General features: G+C 41.1%; 2 protein-coding genes across 3 annotated transcripts; one reads left to right on the plus strand and one right to left on the minus strand.

Annotated features, from left to right (window-relative positions):
- The first annotated feature begins 1251 nt into the window (after nt 1-1251).
- Nucleotides 1252-18125, plus strand: spata18 (spermatogenesis associated 18). 2 transcript variants are annotated; one of them, XM_034881773.1, is made up of 13 exons: nt 1252-1271; nt 12205-12330; nt 14288-14393; nt 14495-14610; nt 14791-14909; nt 15287-15382; nt 15481-15615; nt 15706-15937; nt 16126-16284; nt 16410-16585; nt 17456-17579; nt 17704-17766; nt 18063-18125. In XM_034881773.1, the coding sequence occupies exons 2-13, from the start codon at nt 12244-12246 to the stop codon at nt 18117-18119; spliced, it is 1470 nt and encodes a 489-aa protein (XP_034737664.1). In that variant the 5' UTR covers nt 1252-1271; nt 12205-12243; the 3' UTR covers nt 18120-18125. The 2 variants fall into 2 exon arrangements, with proteins under 2 accessions (XP_034737664.1, XP_034737665.1); XM_034881774.1 differs by lacking the exon at nt 1252-1271 and adding an exon at nt 17950-17972 and having other exon boundaries at nt 11860-12330.
- On the minus strand, nt 7162-11177 carry sgcb (sarcoglycan, beta (dystrophin-associated glycoprotein)). Its single transcript, XM_034881775.1, has 6 exons — nt 11104-11177; nt 10136-10345; nt 9806-9991; nt 9530-9721; nt 8315-8446; nt 7162-8170 (listed from the first exon to the last, which is right to left on the minus strand). Exons 1-6 carry the CDS (start codon nt 11116-11118, stop codon nt 7970-7972), a joined length of 936 nt encoding a protein of 311 aa, XP_034737666.1. The 5' UTR covers nt 11119-11177; the 3' UTR covers nt 7162-7969.
- Nucleotides 18126-18451: the final 326 nt, after the last annotated feature.

The raw sequence follows: 18451 nt of genomic DNA on the forward strand, positions 1-18451 counted from the left end.
TCATCCTCACTGTTACTACTTGAAGCTGAATCAGAAGCTGGTGATGGTGCTTTGATGTCTAGACGCCTCTTGAGGCGCGTGGTATGCTCCAGCTCAAGGGCCGGCCACTGTGGTTGTGGGTCATAATTTACAGCTTGAGATACTTTACTTGGAAACCTTGCCATGTTCATCTGTCCTTGCTCCTGGTTCTTAATGTGGATTGTTGTTTCATCTTCACTGCCACTCCCAGAAGATAAATCAGGAGGTGGTGCTTTGATATCAAGACGTCTGTTGATGCGAGGTATATGCTCAAGATTAAGGGCAGGCCACCTTGTGTCTGGATTATGGATTCCTGTTTGAAATTGTTGAAGTGGAAGTCCTGTAATTTCCACCTTCCCAGGCCTCTTTGTCTGGTGTGGTGTTTCATCCTCGCTGTCACTACTAGAAGATGAAGCAGAAGATGGTGATGGTGCTTTGATTTCTAGACGCCTCTTGATGGGTGTAGTATGCTCAAGATCTAGGGCAGGCCAGGGGGGTTGTGGATGATCCAAACGTATGTTGTGAGACACTCCAATTGGAAGCATTGTCATGTGCGTCTCACCTTTCTTTTGCATGTGGTTCATTGTTTCCTTTGTTCTCTCACCACTAGAAGAAGAATTAGTAGGTGGCAATGGGGCACGCCTCTTGATGGGAGTAGGCAACTGTGGTTTTATGGCATCATGGCTTACAGATTGATACTCTTTGACTGGAAGTCCTGCCATGTCCACCTCTCTTTGCTCTTGCTTATTTGTTGTTACATCCATAGTCTCATCATTAGAAGATGAATCAGAAACTGGTAATGGGGCGTTGATAGCCACACGCTTATTCATTTGCGGGATGCATAGGCCATCCAGGTCAGTTGACAGAGTTTCTGGCTCAGTGATTTTGATCAACCTGATCACTCTGTCTTTATTGTGTTTCCCTTTTAGGTCTGTGACTTCTGCTTCACTCTCACTGCTTGAAGAGGATGAGTATGCTGCAGGTAGTGAAGGTGCTTGGGTATCAAGACTCTTACCATGACTGGTAACACTCACTTTTTTGACTGTGTAGTTCTCCCCATCACTGTCACTTGAATAAGAGGAAAAGGAGTCATCATGTCTCACTGTAGGCCTGTGTTTGTCATATCTGTAATCACCCTGATTACCTTGGACTGCAGGTCTGATCTGCTGTTCAAAACTAGCATCCTGTTTAAGGCAAGTTGTGACCTCAGGATTATTTTGTTTCCTTTCTATATCCTCCTCCTCCTCCTCTTGGTCTGAGTTCACAATGTGTTGTGTAACCTCATCCTCACTGACATATGAGATTGAGCTGGACATATCATCAGTCTTGTGCTTATCAATAGAGGGTGCCACAATTAATTTAGAATCATTAAAAGAACCACATACACTGTCGGACCGTGTGGATGTGCTTTGAATAGAATCGCTAAATTCAAACTGTTCTTCATTCTCCTGCCCCAGATCACAGTATGTTAGGTTGGTGTTATTTGCATGTGGTGACCAATCTGCAAAGGGCTCTGAAGAAAATCCAGGAGGTTCTCTTAGGCCATCTACTTTTCCAGCTGTTGAGGCATCAGCTCTCTGCTGAACAGAGTTCTCTGCCAGCTGACGAGAGTCGGGTGTTAAGTCGTCTCCTCGGGTCTTTTTGTCTTGATTAAATGCTTTATCAGATAGTGAAGAATCTGAGCATGAAGACGAACTTCCCCCATCCAGCTCAACAGGGTCTGGGATGTGTTCAAACTCTATTTTGTGTGTGCGGCCCGCTTTAATGCCTTCCCTGCCATCTCTCTGGTTTGTCTCGAGACACTCAGTAGCCTTCTCAGCCTCAGCTGCTTCACATTCAATCACTGCATCATTATTGTTGCTTTCCAGATTGGGTATGGTATCATAATATTGTACATTGATGTCTTCTACATTGCTAAATGTGACTCTTCTTTCCCTGTGAGTTCCCACATGTTCTGGTTCCTCATCATTGTCGTAGCCCTCATTCTGATAATGTCTTTGTTCTACAGATGAGACAGCGTTGGTTGCAGAAGATCTTTTCTTCTTTGTGACCCTTTTCCAAAGTACATCAATACAAGGTCTTGCTAGGACTCCTAGGATAAAGGCTACCAGAAACGTGATGAAAACAGACAAACACACAGCCAGAGTCAAGTCAGGCTGTGAAGCTCTCTGATTCCTTTCTTGACCTATCAAATTTGGGGTGCCTTGGGGGACTATTTGTCTTCTGGCTCTGGGTAAACTTCTAGTTTTTCTTCTTGCACCTGCTATTTTACGGATTTTTAGGTTGAAAACAGACAAAATGTTGTGTTCTTTTGACACACACACATAAAGTCCTGTGTCTCTCTCTGTGATGTCACTGATGAGCAGACCAGCCTGAGGTTGGCTCACAGAGGCTTGACCACTGGACATCCACCACACTGAATCTACAACAAAGACATCATTAACATGCCGTTAGACTGACTTACATTGTTTTCTGTCACACTCACACAGACACACACACACACACACACACAGTCAATTGATTAAAATATTTAATTGCAATTAATTGCATGATTGTCCATAGTTGACTCGCAATAGATCAAATTAATCACACCTTTTATCTATTCTAAATGTACTTTTTCATGAAAGCTGACAAATATGCTTGCTTTATGCAACTGTTTATTATTACTGCAACAATCCATGAAAAGGTACTGTATGCTCAAAAAACTATCCAGTGGCGATGGGGAGGAGGGTTCTCTGCATCAGCCTTATGCATGGCCAGCAAGCGGTATTTGAGACTTGACTTGAAATAACTTTAGTCTTTTTGAAAGAACCATCTGGAAGGGCTTTGAAAATGAACTTGCCATTTAAAAGACTCTTTATCCATTTCTGCTCATAGGTTTGTTTCTGCTGCATTGTTTCCTAATTTCCCAAACTACAAAGAGGACAGATGCCCAAATCACAGAAAATATGAAATGATTGGCACTTTGCGTCATCTCATTATTATTGCGTTCATTTTGACAGACCTAATCTATATGTAATTCGCCCTTTTTGACTTACCTTGTGTAGAGCAAGACAGCAGTATCTCAGAGCCACTATAGACGGTCACATCTTGGTGAAGCTCCGGCCCTCTTTCAGTGCCAAAACAGTTCAGGTCATCCTCCTCCAACTGCAGCATGTCTCTGCCGGAGAGGCTGGACGGGGAAGCACACACCATGCTCCAGGACTCCAGGCCTCTGCTGCTGTCATAGGCCAGCCATGTTCTTAGACTGCGCATGCCGCAATCACACTGCCACCTGTTCCCGTCCAGCCTAACATCCGCCCCAATGTTACGTAGAGAAAGGTAGATCAGAGGATGGAGGCTGGTCAACATGTTGAAGCTCAGATCAAGGACCTTTGAGAGGGGCACAAGTTGGACATACAGTATATGTTGACACATTTAATGTGATTGCTAAAAAGATTAAATGAAAACTTTTCTAATTTAAAAGCTATATTTTTATAAGAAAATACTTTTCAAAAAATTACCCATAAACAAAAAAAAACTAGTGTTGGGAGACTGAGTTCGTTGTGCATGTTTTCAATAAATTAGATTTTTTTTTAAACGGTGTTACCCGCAGCTGGGCTAAATCCTCGAACATCTGTGGATGGAGACTTGTGATGAGGTTATGTTGTAGGTGGAGCTCTTTTAGCTGTCGAAGGTGACTAAGCTCCCCTGGTTGAAGAGTTGAGATCCTGTTGAAGGAGAGCTGCAGAACCTGTAAGGACTCACTACCTTCCAGCCCTGGATGACAGAAAGCAAGAGTTATAATTGAAACTCCACAACGATGATGGGGTGGCTTCTGAAGGGAGCAAAGAGGTTTTCTATAATACCAACAGTTGGTCTGTTATTGGTTTTCTTAGTCCTGTACTGCTTTACATCCTTCACTGTGATTAGCAAGGTCACGTTATTTTAACTATGAAGGTGATTTGTTTATTATTATGTTGAAATCAAATAAGATCATCTACAGACTTCTCTCTCTTTCTGGACTTCTAGATAGTGAATGGTGTAAAATGTCTGAATCAATGAACACCTCTTCCCTAGAACATGAATCCAAATTCTTCTGACTTGTTTTCACTGTGAACCCACTTAACAGTATGACTAACTAAGGGCTCAGAATCTTTCTGTGGTGCTCATCCCGTGATTTCTCCTCCTTTTCACTAGCCTGAGACAATCTCCCTGAGACTGCTGGGTTGAAGTAAGGCACTGTGGGTATGTGCTTCATTAGAAAGGCACTGAGGGTGCTGTGGGCTGAATACCAAACAGGAAAGAAGTGTATAACTGTCAACCCCGCTCTTGCTAAGTAAATGGGCTGTCCACACATGCATTTAAAAGGAACCAGAGTAAATGCATTTCTTTGAAACACACATATGTTCAATTGAACAGCAGCTATTCAATGAAATAACAAGATGCTAAGTTGTACTGCATGTTTACACCTTTCTTTAAAGCCACTGGAATGTCGTTAAAAACTGACTGGCTGAAGGGTGTAGTGTCATTATCTTGGGAGGTTTAATCATTTCTAAATGGAGCAAAGTACTAAAGATAATGAAAGGGTTTGTTTATATGTGAGACTCAAATGAATATACACTATATGAAAATAACAGCAACGCACAGAGCACACACTTATTTCACCATACGGACAAATTAGTAGACCCTAAACCCACGCATTAGGCGTATATTTGGTAAACCATAGGCCTATGAGGTAGCCTTAACCTTTCAGGTCTGACTCATGGACATTTTCTCTGAGACTCCAGAGGGCAATTAAAGGTGTGCATAGTGTTGACTGTAGAACTTATCATCTATCAACTATCAGATGCATAACATTTAATCACCTGCACCTTTTTAAGAAAAAAAAAATGTATGTGATTCAATGACCCAGGTGTTCCCACAGGAAATGACCCGAAACAAGTTCTGCTGCACAAAGTCATCTTTTTGACCCTAATCTTTGCCATTGTTTGTGAAAAATATTTGCCAGTTTTACTTTTCAGGCCTAGCACATTTATTCAGTTGAAACAAACTGTCATGCAGTATCCACAGAATATATCATGAAACCTCTCGCATTGCACTTCTGTTCTTCACAGGGACACACAGACATGTTCCAAGCATTTAAAAGTGATGGTTCAAGTGTGTGTTTATCTCCTGTCAAAACACCTGAGACCATCCCAGAGATACGACGGTATATGAATATATTGTGGGTACACACCCAGACAATAGACATTTCATGTAACTATTTAGACTTTGAACTTGTTGGGGGTGGTCTATAAGTCATAAGATACAACGCATTATTGTGAACACTGTACTGTACACAATTAAAGCCTGAAGTGTGACTCCTATCTGTTGGCAATGCCATTAATGTTAGTGGCTAATTGTTTAAAATTGTGTGAGTTGTGTGTGTTATGTTTAGGATTATTATTGTATTTAATACAGTATATCCGTAAGTAACTTAAGTACAGTTGCAAGATACTTGTATTTTACTTGAGTATTCCCACTACTGTGTTATTTTATAATCATATTCCCTTACATTTGAGGGAAATCTTTCTATTGCTCTATCAGTGATTCAGACTTAGATTTTGCATACAAACATATAAGATTTTATATATATATATTTATATATAAAATGTGACGATGTTATAGATTAAATACCCAGCCATTTATAAAGCAATTAAATTAGCTCCACCTTGACCAACTACAGCATGAAAGTGCAAATAATGAGCCAATATTACAATTAACCATTAACAGTGGAAATTCTGCGTAATGAGTACTTTTAGCCAAAGAAAAAAATAATACTGCTGTGACAGCATTTTATGGGTGCATTACCATTTTACACTGACTCACCCTGTGGGAGTTGCTCAAGATGATTCCTCTCAACAGATAGCAGCTGCAGGGTGGGGGCCCAAGATACACATCCCCGTCTTCTCGAAAGTCTGAAACGATTTAGGGTTCTACCTCTGACATATCGGCTTCCAAGGTCTCTCTCAATGCAGAGGGACAAGTGTGTGATACTGTTGTTCCCCAGCAATACACTCCTGAGGTTAATATGCGGCCGGTCGAGCGTTACAGTGTCAAGGAGGTTATGGGACAAGTCTAGCTCTTTGACAGAGTCTTGGACGTGTTGTGGCACCAAGGAAAGGCCGGAGGAGGAACAGTTCAACAGGGGAGCTTTCTGACAGCTGCAGGACTCCGGACAGGGAGGACGGAGAGAGGAGCAATGGAGGCCAGAGGAGACGAGGAGCAGCACAGCAGCCAGGGACGGCCCCTTTGCCACTGCCATCACAACCGCTCCTGAGAGTACAGACAGATGATGAATGACAATTCAGAGATTCACTCAAATAGCAAAAATCAATACTCCAATGCTATAAGACCAAATGTAAAACGTATATCACCCATCACAGTAACATATTAAATTAAAAGAGGTCACCTTAGCACCTCTGTTGGGATCCTCATTCAGATATTTATTCTGAATATACCTGAGAATTTCTGTGGCCGTTTAGTCATTGCCATGTGGAAAACTATATATATATAAACAGGAAATTAGGTAAAAAAAAAAAATCAAACTCACCTTTGTGTACACTCTTTGCCAAGTAGACAGGAAAACTGGTGACTGTCTTTTCACACCCAGCGTATTAACGTTGACAGTCTCCGTCCGTTCTGATCAAAGTCTGAAGAGTATTTTGCTGCGTTGAGCTTAACGCTCACCCACCCTAGAGATGCCATTCTGTGATTCATTCAATCATTTACGGGTCTGGTTAATTAATGTCTTACTGTGATGGTTTTCCTCTTTATGTATGATCGATTACTATGATCCTGAACATTTATGACAAGGAGGACCATGCCACGGCTGCACATTCCATTAGGCAATGAAACTGTAAGATCTTTTATGGTTTAAATGACCATGTAAAGACTTGAGGCATTTCCTCAAAACCAATGATAAGAAGTTTCACAAAGCAACATGTTTCTTTATTGAAACAACCAAATGTTGGGGGGGAAATTAAATGAAATAATTCATACATAAAAAACACTGTTTTCTCACAACAAACATCACGTCTTTAATGCTATGAGAAACAATTACTTTCTGACATTTCAAACTTCAGCCCTGTTATAAAACAGACAAAACAATCCAAAGCCAAATGAAAGTCAAATATGTTATCCTATATTGCACAAAATTCAAAACACTTTATATAGGCTTCAAACTGCATTCATCTCAAGCATATCTTCTCCTTCTGATTTTCAATATTGTATTATTTTTGCTGTAAAAAAGGATCTGCAACAAAATTAGTATTACATATATATTATATTCTCTTGTAAACCCATTGGCACGTGCATATAGACAGTCCAAAGAAATACTCTACCTAAGCATTACTTGATGGCTTAAAACATATGTTTTTCAGTTCTTCCCAAATGTAACGTTAAGTAAATCATAATCATGTGGTGTCACTTGTCAAAGGTGAATATAACAAAATAAGTGTCAAACAAAGCTGCCAGAACCCAACACATGAGCAAATAGAATCTTATGCAACCCGTCTACGAGGGTTGTATATTAGTTATACTGGACGGTAAGGCAAAAAGTAAATATTGTAGCTTCTAATTCCTATTGATTGGCAGTGTAAACCACACTATGATTTTAAATCTGGGAGTGGTATGTTATGTACCGAAATGGCGTTACACATTCATAGATGAAGTTGGCACACCTGCAGAACAATAAAATAATTCAGAACTTAAGAGTATGTTTGTATCTTTGGCCAAGTGGCAACAATCTGTAACACAATTCCTGTTTAGCAACCAACACGAGGAATACAGAATTTGTTGGGTGTAGGTATTGAGAGATGTGCAAGTCATGATTTATGTCTTATAGAAGTTTCTATATTTGCAAATTTGTAATTTGACAGTGGCGACAGACTGTAGTGAGATGTAAAAGCAGACTCTGTGGAAAGGTCTCCTAGTGAGCTTTTCCACATGGGTTGTCTGAAGTCTGGCAGCCCATGTTGTGATATTTCACCTGCACACGGAACAGAGTCCCATCTGCACACATGCAGAGCTTATACCTCTCCATGCCTTCATCGAAATACACATCACCTGCGGAATTAGGGATGCGTGTAGCATTGAACATGACTGATCCGTTGAGGACGATGCTGTTCTCCTGCAAAGAAAAGAAAAATCCTCACATATTCATCTACGTCAGCTTTAAACTGTTTTCATGCAAGAGTTTAGAGCAACCTTAATTTTAAAGGACTCTTTATGGGAAAACATGTCAACAGGACATGTTGCTACACTCCATACTTACAGCTCTGAGTTCGATGCCTCCACCCATTTTGAACTCTACAGTACGGCCCATGATGTTGACACCCTCGTTTCCACGAATGATGGCCTTGCTGTCCCCCTTAATGTTCAGGTCAGATGATGCACTACTGGTGATCTAAAATCAAGAGACAAGCGATTTGTAAACGCTTACAAATTAAATGTGAATGCAACAATACAACAAGCTTACAAATGGGAAATGATGAGCGAGAAAGGCACATTTAATGCTGTAACATTTAACCCAGGCTCTGCCCAAGTGGAAGCTAACACCGTAGGCCTAATTAGCAAGACTAGCAGTAGCCAACATGAAACACAGAGAGAATTATATTTCACAGGGATGCATATATTGTACATGAAACTGTATTAATGGGCGATTCCACCTTTAATGGACAGGACAGCTAGGTGAGAAAGGGGGGGGAAACACGCCAACCAGATACTTATTCTGAAGATACTCCAGCATTTCTGTGTATGTTAAGTCATTGCCATGTTAAAAAACTAAATTAAAGAAAATGATAAAACATTAAATATTCTACCCGAGTCTAAACTTCCATCATCCTACACTGATGAAGTTTGGTGTGTCCCTTTGGACTTATTTTTAGCGATTTATTTATTCATTTGCAAAATTCCACTTAGCCATTTGGGGTTATTGTGTGCTGATACTACTTTGTGCACGGGTTGTGAAACACTAACACATTAACTGGTGTTATTATTACTTGTTTTTTATAGCTATCAGCTGTTATTAGCATTCCACTTCTGGGATTTCTACGGTGCTGCTGGGAATTCAGCCAGATCACGGCCTTTTCCGCCAAATGTTTGTTACTTTCCACTTTTCTTTGTGTTGGAATTTTAAACTTTGGTGGATTTCTGAGGACTATGGTTACCTGGTCCTCAGGTCTCTGCAGGGTAAATCCAGACAGCTAGCTAGACTATCTGTCCAATCAGAGTTTTCTGACGACTAAAACTACTTTTGAATGTACACGTTCCACCAAAACAACTTCCTTCCAGTGGCAATTTTGCAGCGACACCGTGGCTCTGTCGGAGGCTTTGTGCTGCCCATGACGATTGTGATTGGTTTAAAGAAATGCCGATAAATCAGAGTACGTTTTTTCCCCATCCCGGAAAGCTGTTTGGACGAGCCAAACCCTCCTCCACAGCGTTGTGGACTAAGGTCTGGCAGAAGCGAAACTAGGATTATACACACCCTTTCTGTGGAAGCCTTTTTAACACTGAGAACTTTGACTCCTTTGGGCAAATGGAACTCATGGTTTTCAAAGTCTGTGCTGAAGAATGTGGTCTGTGTGCGGGGGTCTGTGAAGGATATGCCAACGTCACTGACAACTGAGGTCTTGTCCTTCTCAACACTCAGCTTAGTGGTGCCTTGCTGGAACACAACCTGGAACAACATACATAAAAATAAAAGAAGATATCTAAACGTGGGCACACATTGTGTCATTTTATATGTTTTCAAAATTCTCACCGGATTATTGTTGCCGACAAGGACTAGGTCCTGGTCCTTGCGACCTCCTACTGTGCTCTTGTGCAATGGATGAACGATGCCCATGTCCGCCTTCTGTTTGAAACGCAGTAGGCCAGTCTCATGGAACTCCATGCTGTCGCACCCATTCGGACCGATTCGAATCACTGTCCATATTACCAGAGTGATCTGAGGGACAGTGGAGATGTTACAGATTTTAAAAGACCACGATGCAACAACACATAATGATCAATGACTCTGTGTCAACTCTGTACCATCTTTATCAAGAAGGTTCTATCAAGGGAATCCATCAGACAAGTTTGTAGTACTCACAATGAGGTTAATTAAGGCGAGGAGGAAGAGGAGGATGACGATGCAAACAGCCATGTTTCCCTTGCGTCCTCTCAGCCCTGTTTTATGAAGACGTTCTTCTTCTATGGGTACGTAGCCTGCTTTGAAGTTACTGTTGTGTTCCTTGTTGATACAGCGTCTTTCTATAGCCTTTTCTCGCATGGACTTCTTCATGGGCCCATTGGAACTCTCCTGGAAGACCAAGCAATCTCTAAAGCATGCCACTAAAGTCTATATATTTTTTGCAGTAAGAAGGTACATAAGAAATCAGTAATTCATTTTAAATCATGAAATACCACGCCAAAATTAACAATTTCCTTACATACTTTTTTTTAAACTATGACTAGAATTTAAAATAAAATTCCATCCCTTACTTTCATACCTCAAAATCACAGTGTTTTTATGCTGTTTTCCTGCTTTTCTAACTCGGGAGTTGTAAAACATGGATTTCTTTGTGTATGAAACGGTCTCAGTTCTCCACGAATGAATATTTACTGTCCATAGCCATATTTAACTTTAGGTTTTAGCTCCTACTCATTTCAATGTCTCATGTGCTCTGCGATGGAATGCATCTCAGTTAAATGCCCCGCGACTGTCTGTCGGTGGCCAAAACTAAAAATAAACTGCACTCATACTAGCAGCAAAATAGAAATACACTCGAGTGTCTCACCATGCAGCTTCTACGCCATCTGTATTAGCTAAATTACGTTGTTGTTTAACAGCAGATACGCTAACGTTACAATATTAGCATTTCTTTTCCATTTAACGCTAGCTAATAACGAAGGGGAGGCTGCTATTTATTACACGTAGAGCCGACAATAAAGCCCAGTACATTATTATTTATTACTTTAGGTCACTCGGGAACATATAGCATTGGGTTCTGAGCAAACACATGAGAAGAAGAAAAAAAAACAATGCAAGAAAGACAACAAATATTGAAAATAACGGACCTGTTCAGACGCCATGTTGACCCTCCCTCTCCTGGTTCCAGAGTGACATGGGGCGTACCACTTTTCACCGAGGAAGGCGAAAAAATGGTTTTGTTGTGAGTTGTTGAAAGGACGATATTTATATATTAAGAAAAATGTTGCGTTAATGCGAATGATAACAAAGCTATGGCATTTTTATTTGCACTGAACCTTTTTTTTAAAAGCATATTTTCTGTTGACGATAAAAGATGGTCCATTCCAGGTTTAAGCCAATGACAGAAGGGTCCTAAAATAGAAAAACATGTCCATTCATATTTTCCATAGGTGACCTGCCAAGCGTGGATATTTAATAAGAGAACACTTCTCATCCTCAAGCTCTCTTTATCAATTTAAATTAAATTCTAAGCAGTAATTGATTTAAATAAAAAGGGTTCACAGTTATTAAAAGAGGAACGGTTTCAGAAGTATTTTATACAAATATTATGTTTCTAGTCTGTTATAATTTTGACCTAATCATTTTTTATAATATATAAAAATATAATTTAGCAAATATAACGCTGTGAAGTCTAAACATTGAGTAATCTTGTTGAAATTGTAGCCTATACTTATAGTAATAATACAATACATTATTAGGTATTCAAAGGCACTTTACAAAGTCAACGAAAGGAAAAAAATACAGTTGATCGGTAACAGGATCAGTTTGACAACAACAACAGAGTAGGTCAACGTATGCTAATAATATGACTCTCTGTACGTATAATTCAGTTTAGTATGGCAACTGTATTATAATCGGATTTTATCCAACACAGCCACTTAGGAAACATCATATGCGGTACTGTGCCACGTGGTTTACTCTGGGCATAGGTGTCGTTTAACAGTATGACATTACAATCGTGTTTACTTCAGGGACAGAGGGACATAACACTGCAGAGGATGGACAGCCATGAGTTATTTTTCAAAGCACTGTGGTTATAGGTTGTAAAGTCGTCTCCTCACTTGGTTACCACAACTGAGGCGGTGCTTGGCAGCTGTGGCGTAGGTGGAGAAAGCTGCCGGCAGAACAGGAATTTTGACTGCACAGAGATTAGCCTACACCCCCGGCGACTGTTGTCCTCCTCCCTTGGGCATTTTAAACCTCCGAGCTAGTGATTGTGGGCGGACATGGCCGACACGTTAAGGAGACTGACCAATACATCTTCCTTCAGCGTCTTACAGGACAAGCTTGAGAGCTGGCAAAAAGACTACCATGTAAGTTCATCAATAACTAATGACAGACCTAAATCTGACCCAAGCACTTCAGTGTCCTCGGCCTGCCTCGCTCTCTGTTCCACGGTGGTAATTTCAAGAGTTAGTGAGTAACGGTTACATTTGTGTACACTTGAAACGGTTTTAGTCAAAGCGTTGGGATGTTATCCTTCTCCTCTAGACAATTATTAATGGCTTTGTTTACTGTCAACTTCTGATTTCCCCCCCCACTATGTAATTTTTTTTTACCCATTATTATTTTATTTTTCGGATAATACAGTTGAAGCACGGTGGTTTGGATGATGCATGACATAATTTAAACTAATACAGCAAAGGAATGCACTTCTTTCAGAAGACATTGATTTCCCGGTTGAGTTTGGTTGCTATGGACGCCAGTCGTCATGGCTACAGTTTGACTATACCAAAGAACTTTTACTTTTAAGATGGTTCGTGTCCTGTTACTTCCGGTGCAGCTAAAGTGCAACAGCGCTTTGCAGAGGGACCGACAGTGATATGTCCAAAATTCAATTTACACATTATGCTATCTATAAATGCACATAAGTGTCATAATAAAATAAAAAATAAAGTGTTACTGTGTTGCAAATATAAGGAGTTAGCAACATGGATACCTGTTGCTTCTCCAATGTTATCTGTCGTTTCTGTAAACTACTGAGGGGGGGGGGGGTTGTACTCACACAGTTCTTTGATGTTACCTTAATGTGTGTAACGTTCAAGAACCTGCAGGCTGTTCCTTCTTTTGCAGAATAACAATACGTGTATTTGCTTTCACCGTGCAGCAGGAAAATGTTGATTTTTCTCCGTTTTCAGCGGTAAAACCATACACTGTAAAACACTACAGGTTTGGCGCCACAGCGCTCAAGTCTAAAAACCATCCGGGTTTCCCAAACACCTGCCGAAAACAGTCCTACCAAACAGGTGTTCCTACCTTTATAACTTCGCCTAGGTAGCAGCCCAGCGACACCCAATGTACACACAAGAAACAACACCCACTGTCTGATTACTCTAAACCAGGGAGGGGTCTACAACGGTTTTTAGACCAAAGACCCCTTAGCTGAAGGAGAGACGGAGTAGTGACCCCCTACCACTGCATATATTGTATACAATTAAGTTGAATGTTAAACTGGGCTGGATGTACAAGAATTAATAGATATATTTTATTTTACACATCACATTTTAATGTTAAACAAGCTTACCTCTATGGCTACTTTACTTTACCTATAGTACGCTTTATCTTTAATGTGTACATTAAATGTTTGTTTTTTTTTTCACAAAAAGGTCAAATTATCTTTCCTAATAGTAGGCTGCATTCATATAATTGTATATTTTCAGACTTGTTTGAATTTATGAAAAAAGAAACTTTCAAAAACATTTCAGACAGGATTTGGCGTCCCCCTCTGCACTTACTCTAAGAACCCCCTCGGACCCCCTGTTGAATAACCTGCTTTACACACACACACACACACACACACACACACACACACACACACACACACACACACACACACACACACACACACACACACACACACACACACACACACACACACACACACACACACACACACACACACACACACACACACACACACACACACACACACACACACACACACACACACACACACACATATATCAGATATTAAAATGTAGCCTAAATATTCCAACCTCGCATGTCGTGGGCAGGGCTAAGTTCGACTGGCATCCTGGCTAATTAACATGTTTTAATTAAAAACAATCTCACTATTTATGCATTATATATTTACTTATAACAGTAAATATATAGAGAGTAAATCTGAAAACAGCAAGCCTATATAATACATTATGTAAAAAAAAAAAAATGATTTCAAATGCCCTACAGTTTTTAACAAACAAATTTGACTGTTTGAATAGTCTCCCTGTCACTATTAGCCTAATTGTTTTGTCATATTTACCCTACCAGGTTATATCCTGTGACCAGAATCTAAATAAATGTTGTGAGCTGATTGAACTAACTGCCAAGATCCAGGGACAATTGTTTGCCATCCTCAACCACACAGCTGCTGAAGGTGAGCTTTGCATCTGCAGTATAGGATTTGGTTTTTTATCTACAAAGTGTTAACCAGGTTATAATCACTCACGAGCTATTCCGCATACACTCACAACTCAGGTGGACAATATGCTGGAGTGGACACTCTCAAAACGCGCCTGCTGCCGTGGCTTGGGACCTGTTTCTCTATGGCGAGGTCCTCGGTCACTGATGACACCAGCCTGCAGCTCATCCAGGTGACATCGTCTGTTACGTGGCTTAATAGCACAAAATATCTCATTATCAAATCCATCAAAATGAGTTTAATCCGGTGTACAAATGTTTTTAACCAAGTCATATCATTAGCCTCTATTTGGCCATATTTTAATGTAGTCACTGTAGATCATTTGTACTGTGTCATCATTTTTTATTATCAGGATTCAGCGGAAAAAGACAGAAGGATAAGGGAGCTCTCCGTCACCCATGACAGTGAGCTGCAGAGGAAGGACACTCAGCTGTGCTCCACTCTCCGGCAGTTGGACTCTATCAGAGCAGAGTGAGTCTAAGAGACATGAGACATGAGACATGAGACAGTAGAAGTAGAGCAATGGACTGCATTCGGCCGGAGTTCCAACCCTAACTTGTATTTGGAAGTCCATGGACAAAGGGATATTTATATAATTGAATTACATGTCCTGAAATGTACAATACTATTACATTTTCTGATTCTTTATTTAGCAAAGTAACTCCCACACACTGTTTAGCATGCAAAAATAGGCTACATGTGACAGTTGGAAACGTCTTCCATGTTAGACAGTGGCAGAGTGCGGGAGTTTCTTTGCACTTTCTGACCTACTCGCCCCCCTCCAATGCACCAGTCTCACGTTTTAGATGTGCAAAGTATTGTTTTGTTCTGATTTTTGATTTTACCAGACTGGTCGATACTCAGAATGAACTGGATGAGACAAAGAGCAAATCAGCAACCACTCTGCTGGCCACTGAAGATGAAATACTGCAACTGAAAGCAGAGTAGGTGATGCACTAAAATACTGCCGTAACATATTGATGTTTAAATGCAACATACAGTGTGTGCTCCTCTGTTGATGTGAAGCGTGTCTGTGTTTCAGTTTGCGATCCGCACATGAGCAGGTGGAGATGTATAAGAGAAAGCTGGAGGCTCTTGATGACAATGAGCGGCAGATTCGCCTGCTGAAAGATGAAGTGTCCTACCTGAGCACAGAGAAAGTCATGCTGCAGGAAAGGTATACCCACATTTAAATACTGTCTGCACACAGATACCACAACATAGACCTTGTCTCAAGTGATGCTGTTTCTCTCACCGTCTCTCTCAGGTTGGTGAGGAGTCGTTCTCCGAGCCCCTCGCTGAGGCACAGTCGCTCTTCCAGCCCCATGAGGAGTGAGTCGCCCACCAGAGCTCAGCTCACCAACACTTCCCGCTACGCACGCCTCGTATCGCGCTTCAGCGACCTGTACGCTGTAGAGCGGCTTGAGGCCCAGACCTTGCTTCGACGCCACATTGCTGACTTAGAGATGGTCCAGAAAATCATCTTCATTGCTGTCGTGGTATGACTGTAATTACTCTAGAGCCACCTGTAGAGACAAGCAGATCAGAAGTGCATGCAGGGAAAATGACAGACGTATCTGTTTATTTGGACTGCCTAGTTGCTTGATTTATTCAGGGATGGATAGGGATTGGCTGGCATATGGAGCAACTGACTGTAAAATGTTCTTGTCATCTTGTCACGTCTCAGGAATCCTTTAAGACAGCAAAACTGGCTTACCGTCAGTTCAAGCTGCGCGTGAGAAAGACGTTGTCCCCATCCCACTTTGGGATAGAAAGTCTGGAGGATGCAGCTGTGGACTACATCGTCAGAAACCTGGACCTTTATGACATTCAGGCCAGCATCAATGTAGGACTAAACACTCCTCTCATGTGTCTTCTGCAACATTACTGAACAAGTTATTGTAGTTTGTTGCTGAAAAGGACCGGGCGTCCGTCTGTGTGTGACTTTTTTTTAAAATTCAATCTCCCCAGGATGTGATCAATGCCATGAACGTGAACCCTCGGATCTCTTTCCCGCCGGAAGTGGACTTTGTCCTCATCAGTGGTTTGATCAGGGAGACATGCAGGGTGGCCTTTGCCATGCAGACATTGGACCCCCCGCTTGACTTGGCCTTTGCCTGTGATGGAGAACTTTACAACGACAGCAGGTCAGTCCTTTATTCTGTGTTCTTTAACAGATATGCTGACCCCAACTACCACTTTAACTTTGTTATCCCCAAGAAAATTTGGTCTTCAGCAGACATAAAATCACATTAAGGTCTATGACAAACATACAATATTTATAACAGCAACAAACACAGGAAGATTCCACTCCAGAATGGAAAACAAGGTACACCTTCCACACTGACCCGTAAGCTAAAAAACAAGCTAAAACATTAAAAACAGCACAGTAAATAAATACTTGTTAAGTGTTGTAAAGAGCTAAGTGAAAATTGAAGGGAATAAATACACAATAATACATCCGAGCTTACCCAAACTATCTAACACGGATACACATAAAAGCAAGCGAGTCAAAGATGGAAATTACGCTGCACAATAGCCACAGCAATTAAAAGACGTCACCGGAGGTTTTAGAGAGTAAAGTTCTCGGGCTCAAGTGTACATGTCAGTAGGCAGTGGTGGCCTAAAGGTTAGAGAAGACGAGAGCTTGTGACCGGGAGGTTGTCGGTCCGATCCCATGACAAACAGGATCAAGTCTGGGTGGGGAAAGTGAAAGAGCTTGTCCCTCCCTCATTACCACCGCTGAGGTGCCCTTGAGCAAGGCCCTTAACCTAGAAAAAAACGCGTGTGAATGTGATCAGGGCATTCCTGCAAAAGAGAGGCTGCCTCTCAGTGAACCGTCCCTGAATAAATAAATGTAAATATATATATATATGTATATCTTGCCACATTTCCATACAATCATTGTAAGCTATGAGCCTATGAACTGCAGTCTCTCTAGCAGTAGATGTCACCCTATCACACATAAATATCCACAGCTCGCCCTCACTCTCTTCCCCTGTGTCTCTCCCCGACAGGTATCGCCGCAGCTATGACTCTGAGTTCACTGCCCCTCTGGTGATGTACCACGTGTGGCCGGCCTTGGTGGAGGGAGATGTGGTGGTAGTAAAGGGCGAGGCTGTGACTCGAAGGGGCGCTACGGTACTGACTGCATAAGACTTCAAACATATCCTTAATTTAGTTGTATTCTAGAGAATAATGTAAGAGCATGAAAGTACATATACATGGGCTCATGTATTTGCCGGGGATTTGTCTTTTTTTGCAGTGGAGTCGAAGCAGGAGCGCCAGCCCTGTGCGATCTCGCTCCCTCAGCCCAAGTCGCAATCTTGTAAGTCTCTATAACATTTGACAGTGCAATCAAACACAAAAAGATAGGTATCATTTAGGGTTTTGTTCAGGTGGATTGCATCCTTTTGTTGGCTTAACATCGCTCAGTTACTCGTACAATTTTACAAGATTACAAGATTCATTTTTAAATTCAGATGTATCACTCTTTCCACTAAACAATAAGCATGCCCACCCATGGCCTTAAGGGTATGTACATATCAAAAAGATTTGGATTTGTTTTCTTTTAATTTGACTCAATAGTTGTAACTATAATCAGCATTATTATCTTTTTCTTAGGCATTTAACAGCAAAAGAAGCCTGTCTCCTCAACGCCTCAGAGCTAGCCACCTGTGAACTCTGGCCTCTCGGTCAACGGAAAAATAACTCACCCCTGTACTTCATATGTTCCATGTCAGTGAAATAAAGCTTAAGGGATTTTTATCTCTATCCTTCCACCAAATAAAGCAAAGCAATCCTTAGGTACTGTACCACCCATTGGCTGCTCTGAGTTTACATGGTGGTGGGTCAGATTAATGGTACGTTGACAGTAACAGTGACTAGCAGTCAGTACATTATAGAAACAAACAGAAATAGTCCGGCAGCTAACTTAACAGTTGTCTTAGTTTACTATATTTACTCGTAGATAGATAACACTAACAGTATTTGAGTGATCACCAGAAACTTAA

The sequence above is a fragment of the Etheostoma cragini genome, chromosome 9 (assembly GCF_013103735.1).
Source record: "Etheostoma cragini isolate CJK2018 chromosome 9, CSU_Ecrag_1.0, whole genome shotgun sequence".
In the NCBI taxonomy this organism is placed as follows: Eukaryota; Metazoa; Chordata; class Actinopteri; order Perciformes; family Percidae; genus Etheostoma; species Etheostoma cragini.

What these genes read in the sequence shown, in the direction of transcription:
- sgcb (XM_034881775.1), bottom strand. An exon ending in TTGTCGGCAACAATAATCCG is followed by an intron (nt 9,722 to 9,805) that starts GTGAGAATTTTG and finishes ATGTTGTTCCAG; the next exon opens with GTTGTGTTCCAGCAAGGCAC. An exon ending in AAAAGGCTTCCACAGAAAGG is followed by an intron (nt 8,447 to 9,529) that starts GTGTGTATAATC and finishes TCTTGATTTTAG; the next exon opens with ATCACCAGTAGTGCATCATC.
- spata18 (XM_034881773.1), top strand. Translation starts at nt 12,244, where the DNA reads ATGGCCGACACGTTAAGGAGACTGACCAATACATCTTCCTTCAGCGTC. An exon ending in CAACCACACAGCTGCTGAAG is followed by an intron (nt 14,394 to 14,494) that starts GTGAGCTTTGCA and finishes CTCACAACTCAG; the next exon opens with GTGGACAATATGCTGGAGTG. An exon ending in TCAGCCCAAGTCGCAATCTT is followed by an intron (nt 17,767 to 18,062) that starts GTAAGTCTCTAT and finishes TCTTTTTCTTAG; the next exon opens with GCATTTAACAGCAAAAGAAG.